This window comes from Pimephales promelas, chromosome 13 (genome assembly GCF_988280905.1).
Source record: "Pimephales promelas chromosome 13, fPimPro1.hap1.1, whole genome shotgun sequence".
NCBI lineage: Eukaryota > Metazoa > Chordata > Actinopteri > Cypriniformes > Leuciscidae > Pimephales > Pimephales promelas.
In genome coordinates this window covers 20,760,315-20,785,742 of record NC_142781.1, presented here as the reverse complement: position 1 = coordinate 20,785,742, position 25,428 = coordinate 20,760,315, and the positions used below count along the sequence as shown (strand labels likewise).

General features: G+C 37.6%; 3 protein-coding genes across 6 annotated transcripts in view; 1 reads left to right on the top strand and 2 right to left on the bottom strand.

Moving 5' to 3' along the window:
- itsn2a (intersectin 2a) overlaps positions 1–15,743 on the top strand; it is a 42,564-nt gene extending 26,821 nt beyond the window's left edge. The window contains exons 17-40 of one of the 4 annotated variants that reach the window (XM_039693275.2): positions 484–564; positions 1,417–1,553; positions 1,703–1,980; positions 2,947–3,068; positions 3,154–3,317; positions 3,737–3,809; positions 3,917–4,095; positions 4,787–4,842; positions 4,965–5,131; positions 5,407–5,440; positions 5,542–5,663; positions 6,363–6,459; positions 6,601–6,792; positions 8,580–8,701; positions 8,785–8,891; positions 10,381–10,564; positions 10,903–11,001; positions 11,156–11,323; positions 11,452–11,661; positions 11,772–11,893; positions 12,396–12,478; positions 12,558–12,641; positions 13,630–13,803; positions 13,885–15,743. In XM_039693275.2, the coding sequence (XP_039549209.2) occupies positions 484–564; positions 1,417–1,553; positions 1,703–1,980; positions 2,947–3,068; positions 3,154–3,317; positions 3,737–3,809; positions 3,917–4,095; positions 4,787–4,842; positions 4,965–5,131; positions 5,407–5,440; positions 5,542–5,663; positions 6,363–6,459; positions 6,601–6,792; positions 8,580–8,701; positions 8,785–8,891; positions 10,381–10,564; positions 10,903–11,001; positions 11,156–11,323; positions 11,452–11,661; positions 11,772–11,893; positions 12,396–12,478; positions 12,558–12,641; positions 13,630–13,803; positions 13,885–14,042 (3,213 nt within the window). In that variant the 3' untranslated portion in view covers positions 14,043–15,743. Of the gene's footprint in view, positions 1–483; positions 565–1,416; positions 1,554–1,702; positions 1,981–2,946; positions 3,069–3,153; positions 3,318–3,736; positions 3,810–3,916; positions 4,096–4,786; positions 4,843–4,964; positions 5,132–5,406; positions 5,441–5,541; positions 5,664–6,362; positions 6,793–8,579; positions 8,702–8,784; positions 8,892–10,380; positions 10,565–10,902; positions 11,002–11,155; positions 11,324–11,451; positions 11,662–11,771; positions 11,894–12,395; positions 12,479–12,557; positions 12,642–13,629; positions 13,804–13,884 lie in introns of all 4 variants that reach the window. The other 3 variants (XM_089118591.1, XM_039693276.2, XM_089118592.1) reach the window with 3 other exon arrangements.
- Positions 15,744–16,522: 779 nt separating this feature from the next.
- fam228a (family with sequence similarity 228 member A) lies at positions 16,523–20,675 on the bottom strand. Its single transcript, XM_089118593.1, has 9 exons — positions 20,620–20,675; positions 20,111–20,182; positions 19,004–19,154; positions 18,850–18,927; positions 18,588–18,782; positions 17,322–17,402; positions 17,106–17,194; positions 16,809–16,952; positions 16,523–16,721 (listed from the first exon to the last, which is right to left on the bottom strand). The coding sequence occupies exons 3-9, from the start codon at positions 19,070–19,072 to the stop codon at positions 16,646–16,648; spliced, it is 732 nt and encodes a 243-aa protein (XP_088974719.1). The 5' UTR covers positions 19,073–19,154; positions 20,111–20,182; positions 20,620–20,675; the 3' UTR covers positions 16,523–16,645.
- Positions 20,676–22,401: 1,726 nt separating this feature from the next.
- ccn2a (cellular communication network factor 2a) lies at positions 22,402–25,153 on the bottom strand. The gene is made up of 5 exons (XM_039692466.2): positions 24,857–25,153; positions 24,417–24,633; positions 24,073–24,324; positions 23,692–23,903; positions 22,402–23,598 (listed from the first exon to the last, which is right to left on the bottom strand). Exons 1-5 carry the CDS (start codon positions 24,908–24,910, stop codon positions 23,302–23,304), a joined length of 1,032 nt encoding a protein of 343 aa, XP_039548400.1. The 5' UTR covers positions 24,911–25,153; the 3' UTR covers positions 22,402–23,301.
- Positions 25,154–25,428: the final 275 nt, after the last annotated feature.

Here is a 25,428-nt window from a genome sequence, read left to right as displayed (position 1 = left end):
AGCATAAACCTCGACAACATTTAAAGTCCCGTGTTTTGAATAAAGCTAATGTGGGTGTGGTTGGGGATTTGCTATCTTGGAAATTATTTTAAACCTTAATGTCCCTTAATGAAAGACTCACTAGTTACTCACTACTCGCTAGGGACTCACTCCATGTTCCTGTGATTAAAACCTATAGCTCAACTCCCAGGCCTGAAGGCAGAGGATTGAGCACTTCATCCTTACACACTAACATTCACACAGCTCACAACACTAAAGAAAACACACTATCACTAACTCACTTCCTGCAACGGTTGGTCGGATCGGAAACCTGAGCATTAGCACTCAGCATTGTTCAGTATACGTCTAATGTTTTCTGCTCCAAGCCTTTCTTTTTTTCCTTTCTTTGTGCCCATTTTTATAATAACCACCACCCTCCCCTCCCCACCCCTGCTGTATTTCTCTTCTCTCTTCTATTCCTCTTTACTCCGGCTGTCTTCATAGTTTGTAGATATGGATGACTGTGTGCTTCAAGGACTTCTCTCTTTGCTGGGCTGCTTAACCAATCTCTTCCTTCTTATAAAGGTTGACCTGTATTTATCGTTTCTTTACTCACACTCATCATTCATTTCACCTTTTGCTCGAATTATTCTCATTAAAGAAGTCTCACTTTACCCATATTGTAATTAAATGAGCTCTAATGTCTGACATCGTGACTTCGTAACATCTTTGTGTCTGTCTGTGCCATTTTCATCACTTCACAATGTTTTCTACTCACTGCCTAAAACTAACAAACAACATTAAAAGTAATGGGATTTTTGTTTTTAATGTTTGAAACATTTATTTTTTTCTAAAAGAAACCGTTTGTGTGAACAGTTAGAGCCAGGGTCCAAAATTTCACTTGACAAACAAAAATTAGGTAAATGTGTTGCTAATGACCAGGGCTTAAAAACTGAAAGAACTATTTTTTTTAATGTTTCAATCAGCATATCAGAATGATTTTTGAAGGATTATGTGACACCGAAGACTGGAGTAATGGCTGCTGAAAATTCAGCTTTGCCATCACAGGAATAAATTACATTTTAAAATATATTCAAATAGAAAACATTTGAATTAGTATTTCACAGTATTACTGTTTTAATGTATTGTTGATCAAATACAGCGTTGTTGAGCACTTTCTAAAATTTAAAAAAATCTTACTGACCCCAAACTTTTTAGTGGTAGTGTTATATTTAGGAAAATAAACAAAAATGGAACAGATCTAGTACTATTTGTTTTGCCACTTATAACTCAACAGTGGTAAGTTGATTAGTTTAGGCAGTCAGTAAAGCTGAGCACAATGCAATACCATATACTCTATATTTGAAACCATACCAAATAATTTTATGATTTGTTATAAGAACTAAATGTTAAAGGATTGTGTGGGTAATGTTGCAGGAGTTGAGACAGAGGCAGAGCCAGCAGCAGGACGTCCTAGAGCAGCTCAGGAGGGTAAGATCTGAGAAACTCAAAGAGATACAGAGGCACAGGAAAGAGGAGGAGGAGAGGAAGAGGAAGAAAGAGGAAGAAGCAAGGTAAAATTGTGCTCTCAGACAAACATACATTTAACATACACACACACATTTCTCCTCTTGTGACATTTTTCAGCAAATATGCCCCCCCTTTGTAGAACCCACTCATGAATGCTGAGACTCACTGAAACATTTTGTTCATGTGCCTGTAGACAGGCGATGCTGGAGCAGGAGCGTCTGGAGCAGGAGGAAGCAGAGCGTAAGAAGAAGCTTGCCCAGGAGCGAGAGGCCAAACTCAGGGAAGAACAGCAGCGGCAGGCCCAAGCCCGACTCAAGGAGGCCCAGGAGCAGGCACGGGAGAAAGAGGAGAAGAGGAGGGCAGAAGAGAGAGAGAGAGAGAGGGAGGAGAAGGAGAGAGAGGAGAGAGAAAGAAATGAACTGGCACTGCAAACTCAGCCCTCCATGTCATACAATAGCACAGAGAACAAAAGTGAGTTTGATTAAGTGTGTGTGTCTGTGTGTGGGTGAGTATAGAATTCATCCACTTGGCCATGAATATGATGTTTTCGTTCTATTCATTGCAATGGGTGTCATTACTCTCACAGTTTCATGATTCACTTTAATTACCTCCCATTAATTATCCAAGTTACTATACAGTAGACTCCACTAAAATGTGATTGTCTTAAAGTGACAGTAGCCTATAGTAAGCATGCTGCTGTTTGTCTTTAAAGGGATAGTTCACCCAAAAAGGAAAATTCTGTCCTTATTTACTCACTCTAATGTTGTTCCAAACCTGTATTCATTTATTTTTGTGCTGAACACAAAAGAAGATATTTTGAAGAATGTGGCTAACCTAACAGTTGCTGGTCCCCATTGACTTCCATAGTAGGAAAATAAATACTCTCTGTTTCCCTGCCGGTGTCTGTGGCGGTGTCCGTGCCGATCTCCGTGTCCGGTGTCCATGCCCGTGCCACTCTCTGTTTCTGTGCTGGTGTCCATGCTGGTATAATTAAAGTATAATTTGCACGGTTTTGCTTGATATGATAAGCGATTCAGCTTATGGGTGTTTCTTACTTGTTCAGATGACATTTTCTGGTGAAAATTATAATGTTGGTCATACTTCCAAAAAAGAATAATCTGTGATTCTGAATGCCAGTATCCACACCGCGGGGTGACTGACAGCTCCTCAAAAATTGTGTTCATCCGTGCTGTGCCATGTCGAGGGTGTTGAAGTACAACTCACGTAAAGTTGATAATTCCGCGAATGACTGCAATTGCAGATTTCGAACAGAGATGGCGACAAAGAGGGAAAGCTGAGGACTGCAGTTTTAATAAAACAACAAAAAACAAAGAGAAAATCACTTAATGCTCTGAAAACTTTAATAGAAGCTTTAATAAGGATCAATGTATAACTTTCTTGAATGAATCTAAGGCGATTATGTGTGTTTTTTTCCAGTTTTGCAGCCAGTGGTGACCACTGAAGACACATGTACTCCCCTCACCACTTACAGAGCTCTCTACCCCTTCACAGCACGCAACTCTGACGAGCTCACACTGGAGGCTGACTGTCTGATCCAGGTACATGCCAACAAACATTCACTCATGCAGCTGTAAATGTACTTGTTCAAGTACACATATAATTTGGCTTCCTGTGGATCCACAGGTAGATGAATCAACAGTTAGGGAGACCGGCTGGCTGTATGGGAGTTACCGTGGTAACCGTGGCTGGTTTCCAGAGAGTTATGCTGAGAGATGCAGTAAAGAGAGTCAGATTGAACTGGCCGCACCAGTTACACACTCCACAGCGCCCTCTACCAACTACCCTGGGTATGGCACTAAAACTGCTCTATCACCAACAAGGCTGTGCAATTTAGCTTAAAAACTCCACTTTTCAATCTTTTTAGAAGTATGTTTTTTTTTTTTTTTTTTTTTTTAAATCAGATGAAACATCCTTTCAACCGAACAGCCATTGTAGCCTAGTAGATAAACAAATATTAATAATTTATTAATGTTACATGCAGGGCCACTGGTCAAACCATCAAATATTATGTTAGATCATGTTATAAAAGTCCTCACTTTACTAATTATATGCAGATTTTTGCAATCCGTTCGATCAAAAGATTATGTTAAATCACGTCAAAAACAGTGTCTGTAGCTTTCTACGCAGCGAGTGAGGGAGACCCCCTTTTGACTTTTAAATCATCCATATATTTTAGATAAATAAATGAATGGCAATTTTTTCCTAGAATTCCTCGGGTGGACATAGAAGGACCAACACCAACACACACACCAATGTCTACAAACACACAGCACTCTCAGGTTGGCATATGTGAACTTACACACACCCCATCTCTCTCACATACAACATTGTTTATTTGATCATTGAGAGAAATATTACTCTGATCATTGCCATGTTTGTGCTGTAGGCTGTCGCTCTGTGTGAGTGGAGCGCTAAGACTGACAGTCACCTGGGCTTCACTAAAGATGACGTCATCACGGTTCTAGAGAAGCAGGAGAACTGGTGGTACGGAGAGCTCAACGAGAGCCGGGGCTGGTTCCCTTGCTCATATGTCTCCATGGTTACCACCAATAACACACAGACCGAGTAAGAGATGAGATACCTCTTACTTTACCTCACAAACATAATTGATGCAATAATTCCATTAAATAATAATTGACGTATCCATTTGAAGACAGCTGGCTATTTATTATTTTATTTGTATATTTGATGTAAAATCAGCATAAATCAGATATTGCAATAGTTTTTTCTTCCCTATTTTGATATATCTGAGTGTAGGGCGGGACTTGTTTTCGTCCATCAGGAATTTATTGGATTGTTGAATCTTTGTTTTTTGATATTGCTGTGATGTCATGTGAGTGACAGGTTGCCGAGAAGAAATATAGTTGCAAGTGAGGGATGTCATTTAGATTAAAGATTAAATGGTCACATGAATAAATAAATAAAATGATGTGCACAGATAAATCAGTAATAATAAGTATTACAATTTTCCAATATTTTGTTGAACAGCATTTGACACATTTTATATCATTATAATGTAGCAGGTCAGACTTTTTTTGTTCCAGACAGTTAAATATACATTTTCCACATATACTCTGTTTCTTCTTCAGCAGCTAGATTTGTAGTACTATGTCTGTAAGTTATTATCTTCATTTTTTGTGTTATCAGTCATTTTGGAATCAAATGTATTGCATTTATTTAGTAACCAATACATATACAGTAGTCGCAATTTGATGCCAAGCTAAATCTTTTATGTTCTTTTTCTTCTCTCTTCTAGGCCATTATATTCTGCTGTGGACGAGATTGACGTTTCAGATTCTGGTCTGCCTGAGGGTGTGGAGTCTGTTTATGTTTTCATAGAACCATCTCTGGTCATTCAGATATGATATTATGATGAAACTGAATTGTCATTTCAGAGGTTTTGTCAAGCTTTGTATTTGATTTCACCTAATCAGAGTATGTGGCTCTGTACACCTATGAGAGTCCGGAGTCAGGTGACCTGACGTTCTGTGCGGAGGATGCTGTTCTGGTAACAGAGAGGGAAGGAGAATGGTGGAGAGGGTGCATCGGGGACCAATCTGGCCTCTTCCCTTCCAACTACGTTAAACCCAAAGAGTGCGATGTATGCATATTCAGATAATTGTGTATATATTTATTATGTATTCATATTTACCATATGAATACTAATTATTTTATCAATTTATAGACACCATATACGGTTGATTTATTTAATACAATAATTATCGTTTTAGTTATGTATTTGATATTAATTTGAGTAGTACATTATTTTGAAGAGAAATGTCTAAAAAATGTTGCTGTTTTAAATGAAGCATTCATAGATATTTAAGTTGGTATGTATTGTCATAATGACGTACTCACTGTATTATTTTTTTTTAGACTACCAATCCTGGAGTTCCCAGTAAAAAGCCAGGTGAGATTTGAGAGAGTAGTACCATAACATAGAAGCAAAAATCAAGGCTTGCTGTTTTACATTTTAAACATCATTAAATTGTGCTCTTTATTGGTCCTTAGAGATTGCTCAGGTGACTATGGCCAATGCTGCCACAACACCAGAGCAATTGAGTCTGACACCTGGTCAGCTGATCGTGGTCCTGCATAAGAACTCAAACAGTTGGTGGCTGGGGGAACTACAGGTTAGTATATATTACACAATCAGACTTCACCTTGCCAAAGGACATCATTTGATTATTCTGCAATATAGTGTTCTTTCTTTCTTTGGTGCATTTATATAGCACAATTTTATACAACCATAGTTGCCCAATGTACTGTACATAGATAATACAATATCAAAGTACAAAGACAATACAAAATAAAATCAAAACAACCAGAGAGAAATAAGCCAGAAGTGTACCCAGACACCCAAAAGTGTATAGTTATACAGTACCTTTACAGTTATATACCGACTACTGCTGTACTGCTACTACTGCTGTGTATATATATATACACACACACACACACATAAATATTTATTTATTTATATATGCAGTACTGGCCAAAAATTTGGAAACATTTCTATTTTTAATGATTTTGAAAGAAGCCTCTTATGTTCATCAAGCCTGCATTTATTTGATAAAAAATACAGAAAGAATTGTGTAATATTGTGAAATATTATTACGGTGTAAAATAATGTTTTTTTTATTCAAATATCATTTAAAATATAATTTATTTCTATGATGGAAAGCTGAATTTTTAGCATCATTATTTCAGTTTTCAGTGCCACATAATCCTTCAGAAATCATTCTAATATGCTGATTTATTATCAATGTTGGTTGTTCTGCTTAATATCACCAGCTTTTAAAAAACAACAACAAAAAACATGTTTCTGTTTGTAGGCACGGGGTAAGAAGCGTAAAAAGGGCTGGTTCCAGTCTTCTAATGTCAGATTACTGGAGGCAAACAGCGGCAAAATAACTCCTGCACCTCAACCATGTGAGACACACACGTTGTCATCATACTCTTTCATTCACAAGCTTTTGTATGTGGTGTTGTGTGTGTGTGTTGTTTTCCATCCTCTGTCCCATTCTGCTACATCCATCCATTCTCTCTGTCTCTCTCCCCTTCCCCCTGTAGTGTGTCAGGTTATTGCAATGTATGACTACAAAGCAGCCAGTAAGGATGAGATGAGCTTCCAAAAAGGTCAGCTGATCATCGTACTCAACAAGGACAACCCTGACTGGTGGAAAGGAGAGGTTGCAGGGGTCATAGGGCTGTTTCCAACTAACTATGTGAAGATGACCACAGAATGTGATCCCAGCCAGCAATGTGAGTACTATGAGAGTTACTTTATCCGTTCCTATATCCACATCAGAGTTCAGAGATGTTCATTTTGGAAAAGGGTAGAGAAAATATTAATCGAAATTAATTGAATTTGAAATAATCTTTTGAAAAGACCGTTAGTGAGATAATGTTCACGCACACAAACATATTTACCCAACTATTTTCTTTAATTTTGATTATAGAAAAGGAAAGTAAGAGAGATTTTTTTGGTCATAGCCTTTTTCTTCTTTTCTTTTTCTTTCTTTCTTTCTTTCTTTCTTTCTTTCTTTCTTTCTTTCTTTCTTTCTTTCTTTCTTTCTTTCTTTCTTTCTTTCTTTCTTTCTTTCTTTCTTTCTTTCTTTCTTTCTTTCTTTCTTTCTTTCTTTCTTTCTTTCTTTTTGATCAACATGTTCTAATATATACTTTCCATTCATCCCTTCATTATTCATTCTCTCATCTGCCCTTATCTCCTTTCTTCCACCTTTTTTCCATGCCTCATCTGTGTTTTATTGTAGGACGATAGCTCTGGCCCTTCCTTCCTCTTCCTCCTCTCTTTTCTGGGCCAATCAGAACACTGCTCTGGTCCAGGAAGCAGCCTCAAGCACGCCTTCAGGATTTAACAATTCCCCTTCAACTATTTCTGTTTAAACTTTACTTAAATAGCAAACGGTTTACCCCATTGGCTTTATGACTTTTTTCTTTCTGTTTAGTTGGGAAATGTTAGATATCACTCACTTCTTTTCTCAGTTTTTTTTTTAAGAAGTGACACATTAATGGGGCTGTATCTTGAGCATATATTTTCCTTGATATTTTTTAAAATAAAAGTTCTCTGTACTATGTAAAAAATATTTTGTAAATTTCACAACTCTAAACTTCCTTCCCAGATATCTCCATCATTTACAGGTTCATTTACAGGAATTCTAATTATGAAATCCTTGGATTTCTGACATGGTTAAAACCTGAAAACATTAACTTAGTAGTACCTATACCCACATTTGCCTATTCAGTGTTCGGTAACTTGATATGCCCAATCCTGATGAGGTAATAAAGAGGATGTAGGATAATTATGACTATTCTTAACAGTAAAAAAACACAAAACAAACAAACAAACAAAAAAAAAATGTGAAAAACTTTTTATTTTTTATGTATTTTTCTTAGGCCCTTGGTCTTTTTCATTTTAATTATCAAGTTTTTTTTTTTCATTATTATTATTATTATTTTTAAATATATTTGATATATTATCAAATATGTATTCCAGTGTGCCAGAGAACTATTTCTTGTATCTGTATCTGAAAATGATGTTTGGCACCAACTACAACAGTAATGTTTGGGTACAAGAACCTTGACTAATATTATATATGGACCACAGGGTACAAATTTGAATAATAATAAAAGTATTACATGGCCCCAGTGAACAACCCTTTTAGTCAAAAGTGAACTAACCTTTCACACAGGCAAGTACTGTTCATCAGCACAATCATGTATTTGTAGATCACAGGATTGTTAGTCTGCCTTTACGTGTTCAATTAAGTAGTTAAAAGAACTGATGACCAGCAACATGTGTTGCCCTTATACTTGACCAGCTATGCAGCCAGCTAACAGTCATGACCTTAGAGACCTTTAGACTTCACTCTGAATGTCATACTGTAACCTTTGCTCTGGATGCATTTTTGTATGGAAAGTATTCACAATTATATGAAGCAAAATTTCACAAAATAAAGTTTTCAATTGTGACATGTAGTGATGTGGTCACTGATGAATGCGTGTGCGTGCATTTGTGTGTGTGTGTGTAGGGTGTGCTGATCTGGTCAGTTTAGACTCTATGTGCACTGAGGAAAGAAAGAGACAAGGCTACATCCATGAGCTAATTCAAACAGAGGAGTCCTACCTGGATGACCTGGAACTGGCAGGGGAGGTAAACCAACAGTCATTTCAATGGTCAAAATGTATGACATATATGCTATGTAATTATTATTTCCTGTGTGTGTGGATGTTTAGGTGTTCTATAAGCCGATGACAGAATCAGGGCGGCTGACGGAGGCTGAGATGAGCCTGATCTTTGTGAACTGGCGGGAACTGATCATGTGCAGCACCAAACTCCTAAAGTGAGTCAACAGTGACTGCCAGAGGCAGTTTGTGAAATTGCAAGTGCATGTGGTGGATGCATGGTTTGTTTTTGTGCAGTCCAAGGTTAATTAATTTTCCAGTTCTTTATGTTGTTTACAGTACATGGTTAAAGGCTTTGTAGGAAACCATTTACCGTGCACTATCAAATAGCAACCAATGGATGCAAATGAAAGAAAAAAAGTTTTAATTAAAGAAATTAAATATTTAAACAAATTTGTTCAGGTTAACATCAGTCAATGAAGTCATTGCAATTATTATCAATATGAATGTGAGTGGAACCTTTTTTAATCTTTTCATTATAAACATTTTTATGATTGGTTTATTTTATTTATGCCTGTATTCCTTGTTTTCAGACATCTAGTCAATACTACAAAGATGAATGATACATTTGAATTAATTTTTTTTAATAATAAAAAACACATATTTTAAAACTTAAACATTTTATATTAAAAATAGTTACAACAACAGAGTAACAAATATACAACAACATATTACATAAAAAATGTCTACAATTGAGTAAAAATACTTCAAATAACAAATAAGTATACATAGAAAAATAACTACAATATAGAGTAAAAAATTATTACATTAAAATAACTACAACAATACAGTAGAAAGAATATTTTGTGTAAAATTTTTTTTTTTTAGTTGGCTACACGTTTAAACAATTGGAGAGGTCACTAAAATGGGACACTAATAGACAATTGACCTATGGCTAAGCCACACCCCCTCCACTAACTCACAGTCAACATTCAGAGACAGGCGCTATGGCAGCTGTCAGAGACCCTATATCGTTGCCATCACTATTTGGTGCTACAGTATTTACATCAATCATTCAGCACAACATTGTTAACATTTGTTATCTCGATTATTTACAGATACGTTAATGAAGCACCGCTCTACAGTAATTTGAAAGTGATTGCAGGACCAGTTTTGGCTACAATCTTACATACGGCTCCTTTTACGTTTTCTAATGTTAGTCTAACGTTAGCCTAACGTTACGTTAGAGATTTTAAAGATAACGTTCAAATACGTTGTTGACTTAAATTAGAACAGATGTAGACATCCTTGTTTAATTTATCCACGTTTAGTTGGTGTTGTGGTTTACCACATAACTTAGAGCAGACACCATCTCGGTTGAGATTTGGCTTGGGAAAGGGTAAAAATACACACCGTCGCCCAGCCTCTTGGAAACCTAGTGTCGGAGTTGCATATCCCATATACACCGTTTGAATATTTTAAACTTAAAATGATAAGAAAAAAACGAATGAAAACTGACTAACTGCAATCCATTTCAATAGACGTTGAAGCAGAGAATGTCCGAGTGTATTGGTTTAGCTGCACACTGTGATTGGCTCATCACGTTTGAGGGCGTGGCTAGCCATAGGTCAGTTTCGTGTTTCAAGTACACTTGGATTCATAGGCAAACAAACAATGTGTAATATACGGTATATGTGTATATTTCAGAGCTTTGCGTGTCCGTAAGAAGATGGCTGGAGAGAGGATGCCGGTGCAGGTGGTGGGTGATATCCTGTCCTCAGAGCTCTCTCACATGCAGGCCTACATTCGCTTCTGCAGCTGCCAGCTCAATGCTGCAGCCCTGCTGCAACAGAAAACAGACACGTCACCTGACTTCAAACTCTTCCTGAAGGTAAATGTTCTAATAACAGGAAAACTGCAGTTCACACTCATTCACGTGTAGTGTTAGCACTGGTCTATATTAAACATTGAATAATATTAAAGTGGCAATATTAATACACTTAGTGGGCACTTTTGTGTACTTCTGCGCAAGAAACAATTTTGATCTTTGGTCACTCCCTGAAAGCAAAACCAGTGTGTTGTCCATTTTCCACAGTAGTCCACAAGATGGTGCTGTAAACACTACTCTCTCGTGGGCTAGTGTGGATGACTTCACTGTAGCAGCGATAAGACATCAATTAGGCTCTTATCCGTCTCTTTCTTCTGTGTTTTTTTCACTCTTCTTTGTAGAAAATTGCCAGTAATTACCGTTGTAAAGGAATGCCACTGTCCAGCTTCCTCCTGAAACCCATGCAGAGAATCACACGCTACCCACTGCTGATCAAGCACGTACGAGAAGCTGTCCTCAACTGGAAATTTTTACAGAATGATAAGAACTAAATAGAACGATAAGAGAATACAGTAATAGCATAATTCTGCATTGTTTGTATGACTTTTAATGAAGCCAGTCATTGTTTGTTGTGTCTGAAATATGTTTGTGTAGATTCTGGAGAACACCCCTCCAGGTCACGCAGATCACGCACACCTGCAGGAGGCTCTCGAGAAGGCAGAGGAGTTGTGCTCACAGGTCAACGAGGGCGTGAGGGAGAAAGAAAACTCTGATCGGCTGGAATGGATCCAGAACCATGTGCTTTGTGATGGAGTCATTGAGGTGAGACCGCCGAAGGAGACCTGCTGTTGACCTTTTTGCACTACATGATGACCTTAAAGTGTAAAACAACAGCTTTTATTATGTGTTATGGTATTTATGAAAATGTTTTTGTTATATCCTTGTTTTAGCACCTCGTTTTTAACTCTCTGACAAACTGCCTGGGCCCTCGAAAACTGCTGCACAGCGGCAAACTACATAAGACCAAGAGCAGCAAAGAACTCTGGGCATTCCTGTTTAATGACTTCCTGCTCCTCACTTACACCTCCAAACAGTTCTCATCTGGACCAGACAAACTCTTCAATCCCAACTCAAATGCACAGTACAAGATCTATAAAACGGTAAAGCAACACAATTGGTTAGATGTCCCTCAGAGCTTGTACTTAGCTATATTAGATTGTTTTGTGTTAAACACTAGTAATGTTCGTAAAATTGATTTGTTTTATTCTAGCCAGTGTTTCTGAATGAGGTCTTGGTCAAAATGCCCTCTGACCCTTCAAGCGACGATCCAGTTTTTCACATCTCGCACATTGACCGTGTGTACACACTCAAGGCTGACACCATTAATGAGAGGTACACTTTCAAACTAGAATGCTTAGGGAAATGCCTAAATGCCCGTTCACACCAAGAATGGTAACTATAACGATAACTATCCACCAATGATAATGTTGATTATTATAAGCGTGCACTGCTCAAACTCTTTAAAGCAGGATGGATTCTGATTGGCTGTCTATGTTTTTTATCATTCATCAGCTGGAAAAAAATCATTCTGAAAAGTGATTCCAGTGATATTATTCCTCTATATTGTTATCGTTATAGTTGTGGTGTAGACTTCCCTACTTTCATAGATTGTTAAAACCTTATTGTTATCCTCCTTGGTGTGAATGGGTCTTAAAACTACAATCATACACACACTTGAAGAGATTCCCTGAACTGAACTAAAGGGAAATAAAATCTATAAAACATTCAGTAGAGTATTATTCTGTAGTGAAGCAAAAATACTCATTTATAACAGTAAGTGTCTGTTGCAGTATATAAATTACTAACGTTATTGATCACTTTCATTTGAAATCAGGACAACATGGGTGCAGAAGATCAAAACAGCTTCTGACCTCTTCATAGAGACTGAGAAACTCAAAAGAGAGAAGGCATACCAAGGTTGGGATTCAGTGATGGCTATTAAGAGTCAAAGTCAATGTGATAGCATTACTGATAAAAGTCTGTTTACATTGTTTAGCTCGCTCTCAGAAGAACAGTGGAATCGGGAGACTGTTAGTAACGGTCCTGGAGGCGACAGAGTTGAAGCCCTGCAAACCCAACGGTGCGAATTGCAATACACAAGCCTCACTATATATATATACACACACACACACACAGTTAAGTCCGTATATATTTGGACACAGGCTCAATTTTCCAGACCAGAATAAAATTAAGATGATTTAGAAGTGTCGTTTCAGATTTAATTCAATTGGTTGGGAAAAAAAAAAAGACAAGAAGAAGGTTTAGGAATTGAAACCAATGAATACAATGAATATAATCATGTGCAAAATGTTTTTAAATATTTTAATATTTTGTTGAGAATCCTTTGCAGACTGCCTGAAGTCTGGAACCTATGGACCAAAGACTTGGTTTCCTCCTTTGTGTTGCTTTACCAGGATATATTTCTTTAGTAATAATCAAATACATACCAAGGAACTACCTTTGTAATAAATTACCTATTTCTTAATGCTTAGTTGATATTGCTTCCATATTAGTTAATAATATTAAGTTCGGTGTTAATGCAGTACTACCTATTACTTCCTGCATAGTTACTTGTTAACTACGGACCATTATTTTAAAGTGTTACCGTCTTATCTTATCTTTCCATTCTTGAGGCTTGAACCTTTGTGGTGAACCCTCTGTATTTGCTCTTGTGAAGTCTTCTCTTGATTGTAGACTTTGACAATGACACTGGAGGACCTCCTGGAGAGTGTTCTTTACTTGGCTGAATGTTGGGAACGCAAATACCACACTTAGAATCAACTCCAGAACTTTTACCTGCTAAATTGATGAATAAATAATGAAGGAATAGCCCACACCTGTTCATGACAACAGCTTTTGAGTCAGTTGCCCAATTATTTTTGGTCCCTTAAACCCTTCCTCCAATTTGGATGTAAATAAAAAATAAATAAAAAATCTGAGTGTGACTTTAAGCCCATTATTAAAAGCCCAAATTAATCTAGTTTTAAGAATGTTTAGATATTAATACTGGAGATAAAGACAAAAATATAATTAGGAAGTGATTTTTGCAGTGTGTGATGTGTTTACAGGGAAGAGTAACCCATACTGTGAGCTAACAATGGGCGCTCAGTGCTACACGTCCCGCCATCAGCCCGACACGCTCAACCCCAAATGGAACTTTAACTGCCACTTCTTCATCAAAGACCTGTATCAGGACGTCCTCTGCCTCACTATCTTTGAGAGGGACCAGTTTTCTCCTGACGGTGGGATTTTACACGGCAACACACATACATAATATACACACACAAAAAACATCTTTTCAACTGATCGTGATTTCAATACAGATTTTCTAGGTCGTACTGAAGTTCCTGTAGCAACAATAAAGAAGGATCAAGATGGTAAAGGCCCATTGGAACGGCGTCTGCTGCTTCATGAAGTTCCAACGGGAGAGGTCAAAGTGCGGCTTGACTTGCAGCTCTATGAGCAAACACCTAACCTGTGAATCTGCTTCATTAGCACTTCAACATTAAACAGATCACTAAAACAAAGTTTCAAATTTACAATTGAACACTCCTGAAATGGAAATGGTGAACCACTTTACATGCTGTAAAATCGAGGCTGGTAGTGTCATATTTAGTTGTATGATGGGGAATACTGGGCAATAATGTGATGATTTGGTTGGGATAGGAACTGGTTTGTATTTAGATCTTTTTAAATTGCATTTATAATCTGAACATAATCTGTGTGACCACAGTTGACTTTGATAAGGTGTTCTTTCATTCTTTAAAAGCCAAAGATTGCTATCCCAGCTAACAAAATGTTCCCTTTAAGTTATGAAAATGTTTTTCTAAATGTTCTCTGGACGTTCAAAACGTCTAGTTCTTTGTTTTAAAGCTACACTGTGTGATTTTTACCCCCATCTAGCGGTGAAAAGGCATATGACTATCCAGTGAATATTAGTTTCTGTTCCTCTCAATTCCGATTTCGTTTTTACTCCTACGGTGGCCAATGTAGTCCAAGATTAACATGGCTTCCAGTTCGACCTCGTCCATGAGTGTTAACTCAAATGTAAACGCGAAAGGCGAAGCTTGAATTAATGGGTATGTCCATCTTTGGCTAATGTACATTCAAGATGGAGGGGCAACATGGCGACCGACATTAGAACGGCTTACCCGTATGTATTTTCAATGGCATATCATACACTCACGAGAATAATTTATTACTTGAACGAAGTAAATATACATTAATGAGCACATATATTTTTAAAAGAACTAAGTGTTTTTAGCTAAGAATAAACTAAAAGAGTTACACAGTGTAGCTTTAAAAAGTAGTTTTTCCCCTGGGTCATGAAGTCATTTTGGAATCCATTTTATCATTCTGCAAACATTTTGAGAACATTACTTTTAAATGTTCTCTGAACATTCTGAAACAAGTAGTAAAATTAAAAAAAAAATCCAACTATAGCACTTCAGAACAAAATGTATAAACAATACTTAAAAAGCATTTTGTTTTAATGCTTTGAGAACATTATTAAAGACCAGATAGCTTTGTGTAAACGGAAGAATTTTTGTTCATAACTTTGAGAGAACCTTTTTAAGAACATTAGCCAAAGTTCTGAGAATGCTCCCTGTTAGCTGGGATAATGGAGTGAAATACACTGCTCTGCTTCAGCCTTTAATTGATTTTATTTGACTTCATTGCCTTTAATCGGAACACCATGCACAGCAGGTTCCTATGTATAAAGAGATGTATCTGCTTGTTCAACTGAAATTGCTTGCACTCAGGAAATGCCCAACATTAATTAAGTAATTTGTAGAATCCACGAAGGCAAGCACATGTGCTACCCCGGTGGTCCCCGAACTTATTCCTGAAGCTCCTCGGCGAATGTTTAATTTTACTGAAACACTGTTTGAAACCGTTTTATTATATAGTGTTATCTGAACATGTGTGATGGAACACAAATTACTCTTTGAATTCTTAATTGTATAAATTTAGGAAAGCTTTATTTATAAATGCTTTAACAATGTATAATATGGTTATTATGGTTTTCCATTAATTATGCCTAAGCCTAACTGAACAACAGGATTCAGTTTTATGAACAGACTGGATCTGGATGTTGTACATTTGGGTTGATGCTGGATGTCGAAAGATTGCCTGTACTATTTGTTTAATGCATAATTGTATAAACATCTATAGGAATCAATTGCTGTATTGCTTTGGGTACAATTATTCATATTTACCAAAAAAAAAAACAAAAAAAACAGAATTTCTCTAAATATATTTATTGAAAAAATTCAAAGGAAAGAAGTAGGTTTAATAGAACCCCAAACGATTTTGCAGACTGGAGGTTTACTGTAGCGTGCTGCTTGAAAGTTTGTGAACCCCTTGCAGAAAATGAATAATTTCAACAAAATAAGAGGGATCATACTAAATGCATGTTATTTTTAGTCAAAAAAATAGCTGAATTTATAAAAATATCCCCGTTCAAAAGTTTATGTACCCCTTGATTCTTAAAACAGTGTGTCATTACTGGATGATCCACAATTTTTTTTTTTTTTTTTTGCTTTTTTAAATGATGCTTGTTCTTGAGTGCCTTTTTTGTCATGAGCATTTAAACTGCCCAATGTTTTCCAAAATTTCATATTTGCATATTTGCACCCTTTCCAGCAGTGACTTTATGCTTTTGTTTTTACATTTTATTTGTCTTGTGGACTATATATAAACACATTTTAAGTAAAAAATCGCATTCAGGACAGTACTAAATAAAAAATAACAAGTATGACCCCTCTCAATTTGTTAAAATGATTCACATTTTCAGATTCTGCAAGGAGTTCACAAACGTTCAAGCGTTGTAAGTATATTCTTAATATATTTTCTTCAATTTCTTCTGTTATGTGAGGCTCAAATGATTGTCCAAATTTGCTCACCTTTGTGGATGTTGTAGAACATAATATGCATTGTTCAATAACTACACACATTGCATACTGTACACCTCTTTATTTATTGCACTTGAATGGTAAAACAAGCACCATCCTCAGTAAGAGAAGATGTGTGTCCAACTCTCCATACAACCTGATGTCAAAAAGGGCCTATGGAATGTGGGAATTAACCATATGAGGACCAGCACTTGGTGTGGAGGCAGCGTCCCTCTGCCACAGCTGAATGTGGAGAGCATCTACTCCTGAACAGCAACAAATGACCTCAGTATTACTGCCACAGAAGTGCTAGAAACACAAAAGCAGCTCAACAGCGAGCCGGAAGATGATACCTTGATCTTAACAGACTGCGGTCCTTCCAAAGTCTCTGTGAGGTAGTATCTCCTGAGGGTTTGGCCTGTGACTGTTTAAGGCTCTGTTGGAAGCAGGTGGACTCTGGAGAATTTCCTCCACCTGCAGACGGCGGTACACATGACCTAGCATGCAGAGTTTAAAGGTCATACAGAAGCCATTTTGTTTAGTCTACTTCTATTTCAATGCTCTGTAGCCCCCTTAAAGGAAGTAGTTCAACAATCTAGTCATGTTTAGCAGCGTATACATTTGTGAAATGAATTATTTAATAACAGCACCTGTTTTGACAGCTAAGTACTGCTGTCTTTTCCTTAATCCTGGCTCGTGACTGAAGAGACAGAGGGTCCTTCAATGTTGGTGTGGAAATCTGCACAAAAGCACATGGTAAGTTGACTAAAACTTGATTGAATTCTTCACCAAATCAATTACATATAATCATTAATGCATTTGTATGGTTGTGTAACTATTCACATAAAAAAGATGATATGACTCACTTTGTGATAATGTGGTGAGTTGAAATGGTGCAGGAAAGGGTTGTATTCTAGGGGATCATAACTGTCTAGAAACACAAAACCCTAAAAACACAGAACAGATTTTAGTTTTTTTAGGGAGATTTTGGAAAGCATTATAGCAGGTTTTCATATTTTGTTGTTTATTCTAAAAATGATTCCAAGTTTTTTGTAACCCTAAATTTTCATTTTAAATCTATATTTAATTTTGTACATGTTTTTTTATTAGCATTACATATCTGGCCTGTAACACATTTTTTTTAATGTCCGGTCCATGTACTTTTTCGTTCTTTCATTATTCTATTTCGGAATGAAAGATGAAATTTCAAAACACGCACGTCACCACTTTCCTTTTTTGCCTTGTTCGATTTTCTCCCCACCACTTTTTAAAACATCTTCATGGCACGGATGTACCAATACAAATTAATAAAACATCTCCAGTTAACTATCAGACCATTCAATTTGTTCGTTTGTCAAATTAGAGTCGTTCTAGCGCTGAAATGTGTTGTTTTTTTAATCAAGTGATAGAATATAACAAGGAGACATTTTAATTGTTTATAAACAAGTGTTTTATGTGTCAGTGTCGCCTGCAAAGATGAAGTCGACAATTGCTGATCTTCTTCGCAGTAGTAACACGCCAGAGAGAAAGGCACATTTCATACGGATTACATAAACAGAGTTTACGCCTTGTCAAGGATGAAACATTGATTAAAATTAAGATAGATTAATAATTAATACAAAACGAAATTTACTTTAAAGAAGTGGAACTTCCTTCACTTTAAAGAAGGAAGTTACCAGTAGATTCTAAAGATTTGTTTAGGTTTTCAAAAAGACAAATTACACCCTTAATGGGTAGATTACCATTGAGGACTATTGTTTTGTTGAACAGACCTGAGCGACGACTGATGACGTCACATGCTTAGATTTACTTCACCAATCAGCGGAAGAGGGTGTGTCATGACCGCCCACAAGTGGAAAACGAATTTTGAAGTAATTTATTCGTTTTTTTGCCTGTGAACTAAAAAACGAAAAATCGAGCCAAAGTTTTTTTGTTGTTGTTGTTTAATTAAAAAACGAATAAAGGTGCCGTTTTCTCATTTCTGCTTATTTCACTTCAAATTGGAAATCAAATGATTGGATGATACACTGACCTTTATAGCATTATTGACTATTGACTTGAAATGGCCTAATTCAGCTACTGTGGTTACGCTAATATCTGTAATACTATACGGTAACTGTTTGAGGTTATACCTTAGCATTACAGTAGTTTATGTAGTGTGCGTGCATGCTCCTTAGCTTCTGTGTCTCATTGTAGCCATGGTGTGTAAAGTGTTGACCAATGCTCTGCTGTATTGGCAACGACACACTCTGTGTCCAGCGCTTATAGAGCAGTTTAGTTTTCCTCAAGTCCAGTGTGTCTCTGTGAGTGAGGTAGTGATCCAGATTCTGTACTAACACACACAAACACAAATGATTCAGAGGTAACAGAAAGAATCAGATCAGAAAATATTACCTTTATGAATCCAGCCTCAGTCTCCAGCAGTGGCTGTGTAATGGCATTAACTTCTTGCTGTTCAGAGTGTAATTGTTCCTGCAGGCGAACAGACAGTCGAGTTGGTTGATGTGCACCGTTTATATAATATGTTTGTATGCAACTGTGGCTGTACCAGTAGTTGTTTTTTGGAGCTGAGAGAAGTGGTGTGTTGCATGTCATCTGCAATCTTTGTATGTCTCATTGTGCTGGTTGGTCAGAGCTTCATTCTCTTTGTAAATTTATTTATGACAAGTTCACTGATTTATGAATGTCATTTGAAGACACTGAGGGCACAAGAACAATAACATTGGCATATGTATAGGTTTATGGCACTGTTGGAAATTTTGATAACCAAAACAGTCTGACTTTCTTGTGCTACAATCATTACTCATGAAAATGCATGCAAAAAATAGTTTAACTTAACTATAACGATCAGTAACTTTAACACAGCAGTACTAAACTGCAGAGGAAAAGCAAAGTGTGCCATGCGGAGTCGAAAACATGAAGAACTACAAACATGGCAATAGAAACAAGAAACAACAAAGGTCCAGACAAGACAGGTAATAAATAACATTTACTTACAAAGCATCATTCTAAGACATTAAGGAGATAAAAAGTGATATAAGTGATAAAAAGTGATATATTCTGCTACACAGTTAATATTTCTTTGATTTACAATAAAAGCTACAAGAATTTCATAAATAGGGCCTACAACATGAATAGGGTGTTTCTTTCCTCCTCAAGTATCTAATGAGCATTACAAGCCTGATATATATAATAGGCCTACTTAATTAAACACAAGCATAAACATTTTTTAAAGATTTTAAAAAAAAAAGTTTGGCCTAAAGTTTCAATATTAACTGTTGTTCCATTCTGATTTGAACATATTTCCACAATGTATGGGCACAAAGACATTAAATGACTAATATTAGAACAAATAATAATAATTTAGAACCACCAGTCCATTTACTGCAATTTTATGCCTAATTTGACTTAAATAATAAGTATTGTCTACATGTTACGAAATACAATGAGACTGTAACATCATCACAGTCACAGGTTGGGTCGAGTCTTGCAGTTGAGCTCAATGAGTGTGTAACCTGAAGTGCAGCATCTAATTCCCCAGGGTTTTCAACACAGAACACCATGACACCACTCTGTACATGCAGAAAAGAAAGAAAAGGCATTCATGCATGCAATCCAGAACTGTAGCTGAGAGACTCCACCTGGCAGGACTGACCATCCAAAGTAAACATCATCTGAATAACCTCGAGTAGACAGTTGATGGTCTTTTACTTTCTCTGAATGGCTGCTGAAAAGCAAACAACATTCAAGTGTATTTTTATTCAAAGGTGCAGTACATATCAATCACAAAGTTACGAACGATCGCCATCATAAAAAGGAACAAAGTTAAAATTAGTAATAACATTGTCATGCGACAGAGAAACAAGCGCGCAACCATCTTTATACTATTTAACTATTATGTGTTTGAACCATATACTGTAAAAAATAGGTTTGAAACTGAATTTCAGTTTTTTGCGGTAACGTTAGCTCAACATAACTTACCACTTGCCTGGTAAAGTGGATTTACTTGAAGGTAGGCTATAATTATATTGTAATCATTGAAGCGTATATCTTAACAAATGCCAATTTGTGGACTTTACTCTAACCCTACTCGTCTATAAAGTTAATGAACTGCATTAATATTAATCGTTACATATTTAAAATGGATAGCCTAACGTTACTCACTCCGTTTCGAAATGATGCGAGTTTTTTCGCTTTTCCGCGCGCCCCTTGTGTTGCTATGGTGACGTCTCTCAAACCCAAAATTCGTGAGCGCGCTCCCGTGTGTGTCCCGTCGAATGTGCAGACACGTTCAAAGTTGGTACAAAAGGCTGAGGCACAGTGAAATTATACGTATAGAAGTGATATTTATACATAAATGCCTAAAGCCTATCTGACCACTTAATATTTCAATGTAGGCCTATAACTATAAAAGGATTTACTAATGGAGTAACGTTAAGTTAAATGGCTATGCTGCTTGGTGGAACAGATGAAGGAGATCGTCGACTCAGGATATAAAATGTATTATTCATACAATAAAAGGTGCGTAATATGTTGTAAAATGCTAAATAGCCCATAACAATCAATATACCTGTCATGTTTGACACTTTTATTTGTTGAATTACCGGTAGTAGGTATGTCAAGCCCTCTAGTTTATGAATATATTTCACAACAGACATTCGATGCACTAGATGGCGCTCATGACCCAACTTTGATCGTTCACAGATCAAATCCTGTAAGTGTAAGTGTGTGGCTGGCATCTTCAATTTGAAAATGATTCTGAAATCATGAAATGAAGTAAGTTTTTTTATTAATGTTATTATCATTGTAATCGTGGCAAAATGTGTGTAGCTATATGTTTTCTAATAACCAAAAGAGTATGACAACGTTATTTGACAGTGTTTGCTGGTGCCATTTTTGACAATTACAGCCTTCTCATTACTGTACGTTTAAGAGCTCAGACTCCCTAGCTGTTAAACCCACTGCCTCAAAGCCAAATATAGCTACACATATTTTAGTTACTGTCCCCTTTTAAACCGCTTACTATCTCCCCTGTTTCCTACTTTCCTCTTTTGCATGTACATCTGTTTCTCTGTGTGCTTTCTGTCTGACCCCTGTCGCCCTGTGCAAACTCATTGGAAGTCTAAAAAGGCTTCTCAGTGTTTAATATTGTGCTTAATGGTGTTTAAGAACTGTTTAAAAGTATTTTATTGAAATATTTGTATAATTGCATTCGGCAAAGATGTGTGAAATTGATCAAACGTGGCAGTAAAGACTTTAATTGTTACAAAATTGTGTATTTAAAAAATGCTGAACTTTCTATTAATAAAAAATGTATCAGTTTCCACAAAAATATTAAGCAGCACAACATTGATGATAAAGAAATGTTTCTTGTGCACCAAATCAGCATATTAGATTGATTTCTGAAGGATCACGTGACAAGAGTAATTATGCTGAAAATTTAGTTTTGCCATCACAGGAATAAATTACTTTTTATTTATTTTTTATTTGAGTTTTATTTTACATTTGTACCAATATTTCACAATGTTGCTGTTTTTAACTATATTTTTGATCAAGTAGCTGCAGCCTGGTGAGCTTAGAGACTTTAAAACATAAAGAAAAAATAAATAAAGTAAAAAACTTACCCTAAACTTTGAATTAGTGTATATCAGTTATATATGTTTAATTATGTTATGAGAGTGCAAATGAGAGTGTCTATTCACTGTCTGTTTTACACATTATCTATGTATGTGTAGGCATGTGTTAGGACTGTGTGTGTGGTCTTGAGCTTGATGGACCGCACACAATGCGACTGTGTTATCCACAGTAGTCATTTAAAAATGGCATTGAAGTAAGTGTGAACCCGAGAGGCATTTGTGAAAACATGGTGGTGTTCATGTGTGGTTGACATCAGGTATAGAGGTAGCTAGTTATATAAGAGGAAAAATGACTCGGAAGATGGCAATGTTTATATAAAAAATATATTTATTTAAAACTACCAAAGTGAAAACGTAACTTTTGGTCACACTTTTCAATAAAAATATTGGACAAGCTGTACCAAGAACAGTCATGTCAGCACATGAAGCCATCATTAAACATGGTGAAGCAAGAAAATAAGAAAGACAAATGCTTTGAATTTAAATTAACTTAAGCTGTACAAAATATGTACATTATTTACAGCTTTCAAAAAATAGATACTGTAATTAAAAAAAGAATGAAGCTACAATTCATCCAGTCTTTTTGACAGGGGTACTGACTCTCTACCAACAGGAGGAGCCAGATAGTCGAAGTCAAACACTCAGTGCTATATTAACCTTCATAGTTCTTGGCCAAACTTCATGTCTCAGTTCAGCTCAATCAAACTCTGAGCCAACAAATTCAACTAAACGTAAGAGCACATCAGTTTTTCTGTCTCTTTTTCCCGCCTTCTCTCAGCTTGGTGAGGCGATTAGCTTCTGGGGTTAAAAGCTGCCATCCGTTTCTTACTATTTTTGCTCTCAGAATCTGAATCTGCCCACCACAGTTTAGGGGAGGGGCTTGGCATCATCTGCCAGTCAGTGACATTGGGCGTCACAGAGTCGGACTATAGTGCAGTATTGTTTTTTAGGGGGTGTCCGAACTGAGCCCGGTCCTTTTACAAACCCCACCCCCTAGCGTTAGACATCCACCATGACAAATTAATACACATACAGCATATAAATCCAGAACCCATGTACAAGATACAAACACATACACGCAAAAAGGCGTAAAATGAAAGCAACAAACCATAAAAAGACAAACAAGTACTTTGTGCTGAGATATGAGATGGATATCTGTTCAATTCAAGTGGACAGTCACTGCATGGAACTCCTTGCTGCCGCCGTTTCCTCACGCCATGTCACCGACCATCTTCTTGTAGTACATGGACTCAAAGATGTCATTCTCCCCGGGGCAGTTGTAGTGGCATGCGCAGGTCTTGATAAACATCATCTGCTTCTTCATGAATTGGCCATCGGGGCACTTGAACTCCATGGGCAAGGTGGCGGTTCTGTGAGGGGTGCAGCAGCGACCATCCGTGCACACACCGCAGAACTTGGGTCGGTAAGACTTGGTAGTGGTGCAGCCAGAAATCTCGAACTTCATGGGTTTGGAGACACGTGGCGTGCGGATGCACTTCTTCCCTTTCTGTAAAGTCAGAATGAAAAATTAGCCATCAAGTTATGTGATGTCATCATGGTGATAAATTATGATAAGTTAGTTGGTAGGTTGCCCGCTTACCCTGATTTTCTCCTCAAGGTGTGACTCGCAAGGGCGGACCATGCAGAGGCGGGACTGCTTCTCCAGACGGCACTCACGGTTATCATTGGTGACACGGGTAGATATTCCCAGTCCGCAGGTCTTTGAGCATGCGCTCCATTCTGTGGTCTGAACCAGGCAGTTCTCTCTCATCATGGAGGGATCTGGCCCATATGTCTCCTCCTCTCTATAAGCTACAAAACAAGAGAAGACATTACTCAACATATTCCAACCAGCAGCATGATGTCATACTACTATTCATATCATTACATCATCGCACCGGTATTCATTCCAACCTCCTTAATGGTGACCATTAGTGTGTCAATTTGACTCAGAGAACAGTCAGGTTCAAGGAATGCTCACCTGCCAAAACTGGTCCAACAAAGGTGTTCTGGTGAGGGGAGTCACACACCCACTCCTCACAGCACTTCCCTGGAACCTTCACCCTGCGGGGCATCGGGCAGTCAGGGCTGGGAAGCCTGATGTCCATTCCACAGAGGGGCACGCAACCTACTGCACCATCCAGACATGTACACTGGTATTTACAACTGCTCTGGAAGGACTCTCCGCTGCGGTACACCATCCCACTGAACACACAAGTTGCACCTTCTCTGGCTGTGGAAAGCAGATGGAAGGGGGCTTACAACTCTGACTCAACTCAACAACAATAGACTCAGTATCTGCATGTCAAAAGTCAAGACCCTCACCTGTGCAGACCCCGATGCGACGGTTGCTTGGGGAGCCGTAGTCACAGTAAAGGCCTTTGTGGGGGTCGCAAACATCTCGCTCTGTGCACAGCTCGCCCAGCTGCTTGGCACACACCCGGCAACACCCACAGGTGTCCGGCACGAGACTCACGCCGGGCGAACACTGGGGTGGCACATCAGGACATAGGCACTGTCCACTGCACTCCTGAGCCACAGCCTGAGGAATAAGACACAATGTTCTAGTGAGAGTTTGCACATTTGTTCAACATTTACCTTAAAGGAAATCTCTGAAGGAATTCATTCTAGAAATGAACTGTTTGTGTCTGACATAATATCTGAAATGTAACCTGATCACACTATTTCATAATATTCTAGATCTCCACTTGCATACAGACTTGAAAGCAGTCTCGAGCTCATAATAGTGCATTAAAAGGACTTACCCATCTTAAGAAAGTCAGGCACAGCAGAGCAATCAGATTCATTCCAGAAATCATGATGACCTCTTCTTTACAATCTGTATCAAGAAAATCTTCTTTTGTGATTCTACAATGTCTTGCCGCTGAACTGCAGTCTTCTCTTCAGATTTGATCAAGCCGATCTCGTTGCGTAGTCTTTGAATCTAGTTCCTCCTGCTCTTGTCGAGTGAAAGCTAGAGTTTAGCTTCGGTAGGAAGTTTAAGCAGAGCCGAGTTGAGTGACTGTTGCTTCTCTCTGGAGGACTTGAAGTGTTCTGATTCTCCAGCAGCAGCTGAGCTACCTTTATACACGCTGCGCTGCGGTGGACTGCCTCCACCTCAATGGAAAGCTGGATAAACATGGGCATTCCTGGCATTCTTTCCAAGTTTCCTGCCCCCCTCCGCTCTCCACTCCCCTCTCCCCCTCCGCTAGACCTGTACCCGCTGCCATCCTACATTCCTGGGCTGTCACATAGCAAAATAAAAGTGCAGTCTTGGCATTACATTGCAGTGCTTGGTGGTAGTCTAAGCAATTTGTCTCAGAGATAGATGGGTGCA